Consider the following 4,418-nt stretch of genomic DNA (forward strand, 5'->3'; position numbering starts at 1 on the left):
CCCCCCAAATGATTTCCACAATAGAAACAACGGGTGACAGATACGAATGGGGAAAAGGTCAGACTACAGTAGCCCAAGGGTGCGTGACCAGGAGTAAAAAAGTGAAGGTGAAGGGAAAGACGGCGACTACAGGCGATCAATGACGTTCGTCTTCGCCAGCTCAATTCCGTGTGCCTCTATTGAGGCTGCTCTGCTGCCTATTATACATTCGCAAGTCTTGAAAGTAGTTGCTGCACACCACTCATGTACAATGCTAGACCGATCCAGGTTCTCGCCGCTGACGACCTGCCCACTGGTCAAGACGTCAAATTTTCTCAGTTTGAGCAGCGCGGGGGTATTGGTATTTTCTTGGGAGGATCATGGGTCTTCGGTGAGCGCTGGCGAAAGCTTGTGTAGCGATGGGGGAGCTGTCCGTCCGGATGGTGGTGCCAATGGCCATGAAGAAGCTGCACGAAATGTCAGAACATAACAGCGTGAGCAGCTGGAGTAAACTATGCATACCCAAAGGTCGCAGCAGATCCCATCATATATTGGCCTAGTGTGCGCAGCATTCCGTTGGGTCCAGGGCCGAAGCGGACGATGTTGGTGAAGCCTACAAGAGTCAGCGAAGAGCATGCAAAGGCGTGAGACGAGGCGAACCGAAGATGAAGCCAATGATCAAGCCGACGGCTGTCAAGAGGTCAGCGCATGCATTTCCTGGTCTGTATGTTCGCCGTACATCCACCCATCATGCCACCCATCTTCACTATGCGCTGTTAGCTATGGCCAGGCACAGGCAAACTCAGAGCCTTACGCTTGTCTAATGTTGAAGGGCCATGTGCCCCTTGAGGCATTGAACCGACTGGTACTGGCATCTTGTAGCTCTGCAGCGTCGGATGGTGAGAGAAGGCAGGAGGGGAGTTTGAGTGTCCCACTTGAAGCTGCAGTCTCGCCCGCCGCGGCTCATCAACGCCAAGACGAAACCACCGAAATCCGGGGAAAACGCAGCCATGGATGCACGAGGAAGCTACTGCTGGGCATGTCGACACGACGTCAGCAGATGCAGTGGCACGCAAGAGGTACAGCGCGTTCAGCCCCTACATGAGGCTTTGGTGGTTTCCACAGACTCCCTTGACCTGACACGACGGCGCTGCGCACGTGACCTCTGCAACGGCTGCCCAGGTGGCCCCTTCAGTCCAGGGCTGGCGGGAATGAGGCGAAATAGTTTCAACCACGGCTTGACATCTCCACCGCGCGCGTGTTGGACGTAGCCGCAGCATCTGCCTCGTTGCGTCGTGATTCTGCTCGTGCTGCCCCCTACTCGACGTCGCCATTGCGCCTGAGCCGTCGTGTCGCCCAGCTGGCCAGTAAGCGTTGCAGCGTCCCCAAGGCCCGAACAGGACCTCCTGCTCGTCGAAACACGCTCCCCCATCTATACTGCCCACCCCAACCATCACGCAGCCCGTCCCGTGGCCTCAGCTGCTACTCACCCATCCCAGAGACGCTGCTGCTGCATCCTCCGCCTGTCTGCAGCGCCTTGCATCGCTGCGACGTCGCACGGGCTCTCCCCGGCCAGCACACGAACGACAGAAGACGACGACGACGACGGCGGCAAACCCCCAAGCCCACCCGCGACGCCCATCCCGGACACCGGCATCGAGCGCGACGCATGCGTGCATAGCCGACGTCGCGAGGCCTCTTTGTTGTTGTCGCTTGCTCTCGGCGTCGTCACGCTGGTGTCGCGCCGCTAAATTCGGACAAGACGGGAATCGTGCAGGAGAGGAAAAGTGACGCCGGACCCCAAACACGCCCACCTCCTTCCCTCCGCCGCACACGACCTCGCCAATGACGGCAGTTGCGCCCCCCGTCAACTACCAGAACATCAATCGGCAGGCATGGAGCGCTGAGGGCGTGTCCAACGGTGGTGGCATGTTCATGCCTCGGAAGAGCGCCCAGCGGTCCAACTCGTCGTCGAGCCTCTCTTCACAGGCCTCGGGCACCTCGACTCTCTCTGCCTCGTCCTCTGCCTCGCAGCCAAACGGCACCCCCCAGCAGCCCGCCGGCACCGACTGGGCGGCCACCCGCAAAGCAAAAGCCCCCAAGGGACTATGGCCCGCGACCAAGACTGAGCCCATCGCCGGAATCACTGCCGCACGCCCCCAGCCCATCGCCTCTGCCGGCCCCGCCTCATCAGCCGCTTCGGCCATGAGTGCCCTGCAAGCCCCTTCCGCCATGGTTCCCTCACAGCACAATGGCCAGGTCCCGGCCCAGCAACAGCCCAACGGCGCCCAACGCGCATCGCCCCAGGAGAGCACCGCCGTACTGCACCTGGTCCCCATGAACGGCACCTTTGAGCGCAAGACCATCACCGTCCCCTTCTTCCCCGACGTCCTCCGCATTGGCCGCCAGACCAACAACAAGACAATTCCCACGCCACTCAATGGATACTTCGACTCCAAAGTTCTCTCGAGACAACACGCCGAGGTATGGGCCGACCGCCAGGGCAAGATCTGGATCCGAGACGTCAAGTCGTCGAACGGCACCTTTGTCAACGGCTCCCGTCTGTCGCAGGAGAACAGAGACTCTGACCCCCACGAGCTACGCGAGCAGGACATGCTGGAACTCGGAATCGACATTGTCAGCGAAGACCAGAAGACCATCGTTCACCACAAAGTCGCCGCGCGCGTTGAACATGCGGGCATTTATGTACGATCCAGTAGCGACATGATCGACCTCAACTTCGGCGAGCTCGAAGGACCCCAGCTCTCTAATATGATGAGCCCCAACGGCCAACAGCAAATGGCGAATATGCGTGGTCGCACGCCCAGCCAAGGCTCTGTCAACGGTCAACGACTCCCGGGCCCGGGCGCCATGGCCAACTACCCAAACGGCATGCAGCAACCCCGACACCCCAATTTCTGGCTACAACCCATCACAATGGAGCAGGTTGTGAAGAAGCTCAATGTAAGTGCGACCTAGCTACTCGTGGTACCCCTCTCTAACAGCCTTAGACCGAAATCAAGGCAGCAAAGCAGCAGTCGCAGGACCTCCAGCAGACTCACCACTACATCAATGCTATCCTCTCCGCAGACACCAAGAAGGAACCCGCGAAGGCCTCGCCAATCAACCAGGCCAGAATATCGCCGATCAAAGACGGCAGCATCAAGGCGAGATTTTCAGATCCGCCTGCGCCCCCACCACAACAGCCTTTACCCGAAAAGCCCGACGTTGCATCGTCCCTTAGGAGGTCCGACACCGAACGTCCAAAGACAGCGTCACCGGTGCGCTCTGACGCACAGCTGTCTACACTCACAGAGGCCTTGACTAGTGCGAAGAAAGAGATCGAAACGCAGGGCATGCGGCTGCGTGACTTGGAGACCTTGTTGAACGAAGAGCGTCGCGCAAGGGAAGACGCAGAAGAGCGAGCAGCCCGCCTCGAGCGTGAGACAACCAAGGACCAAGGAGACACAGAGACTATCCTTGGCGAAGATGAGACGCCCGAAACCGAGGCAGCCGATACACAGCGCGAAGAGCTCACTGATTCAGATAACGGGCCCACATCTCCCGCCAGCGCCGAGGACGCCACTGCTCGCTTACAGCAACGCCTGGAGCTCATGATGTCCGAGATGAATGAGATGAAGCAGCAAATGGAGCGGTACCGGGAAAGAGCCGAGACAGCAGAGGCCGATCGCAAAACCTTGGCAGAGATGATCGAAAACATCAGAGAAGACAATGCAAAGACTGCTGGCAAGGAAGCTGAACGGCGGAGCAGAAGCAACAGTGCATCCGCAAGAGCGAGCAGTAAGACTGGCGTTGAGGGCTCAGACGATGAGGCCGAGCAAGGTGAAATCACCATCATCAAAGAGAAGGACCTCGACGAAGACGGCCCAGAAGTATCACTTCCCAATACGAGGGAACAAAACGGACATTCTGTTGAGCCAAACGGTTCAAAGCAGTCAGGGAAGGCGAATTCCTTGGTTGCCCATCGGCCTGATCGAGCTGCCATGTACTATGGCGGTCCGGTTGGGGCCATGGTAACAGTCGTTGCAATAGGTGTCGCGGTCATGGCCATGCTCAACCAGTATCCCAAGGCCGAACGTTGAAGAGACAAATGCCAAAGTCTTTTATCACTATGCTAGGAAAGACTGGCTTTGTGAGGCGCCACCTCAGCGATCGGGCCCAGGAAGAGCATACTGAGCGTCAACGCTTGAGATGTTCTGCCGCGGAATTCTGGGTTATACGCCGATGCCAGACTACTGTCATTCTCATCAAGGCCATTCGCTGCGTTACACTACGATGCCCACTTATGGATGGCTCGCAGCAACATCATTGTTAGGCTGTTCGCGACGCAATGTTGCACGATGGTAGCACCTCCACGATGTCGTGACTAATCGCAAATGTTCCGCAACAGAACCACCCACACAACTACCCAAACTATC

General features: G+C 58.1%; 2 protein-coding genes across 2 annotated transcripts; one reads left to right on the forward strand and one right to left on the reverse strand.

Moving 5' to 3' along the window:
• Positions 1 to 304: 304 nt before the first annotated feature.
• J4E86_009116 (uncharacterized protein) lies at positions 305 to 854 on the reverse strand (the record flags this gene model as incomplete). The annotated part of the gene is made up of 5 exons (XM_051449623.1): positions 305 to 446; positions 502 to 592; positions 640 to 669; positions 719 to 745; positions 794 to 854. 5 exons carry the CDS (start codon positions 852 to 854, stop codon positions 305 to 307), a joined length of 351 nt encoding a protein of 116 aa, XP_051298960.1.
• A 970-nt stretch (positions 855 to 1,824) lies between these two features.
• J4E86_009117 (uncharacterized protein) lies at positions 1,825 to 4,082 on the forward strand (the record flags this gene model as incomplete). The annotated part of the gene is made up of 2 exons (XM_051449624.1): positions 1,825 to 2,943; positions 2,991 to 4,082. 2 exons carry the CDS (start codon positions 1,825 to 1,827, stop codon positions 4,080 to 4,082), a joined length of 2,211 nt encoding a protein of 736 aa, XP_051298961.1.
• Between the last annotated feature and the right edge of the window lie 336 nt (positions 4,083 to 4,418).

This window comes from Alternaria arbusti (genome assembly GCF_024043155.1).
Source record: "Alternaria arbusti strain BMP 1465 chromosome Unknown scaffold_16, whole genome shotgun sequence".
In the NCBI taxonomy this organism is placed as follows: Eukaryota; Fungi; Ascomycota; class Dothideomycetes; order Pleosporales; family Pleosporaceae; genus Alternaria; species Alternaria arbusti.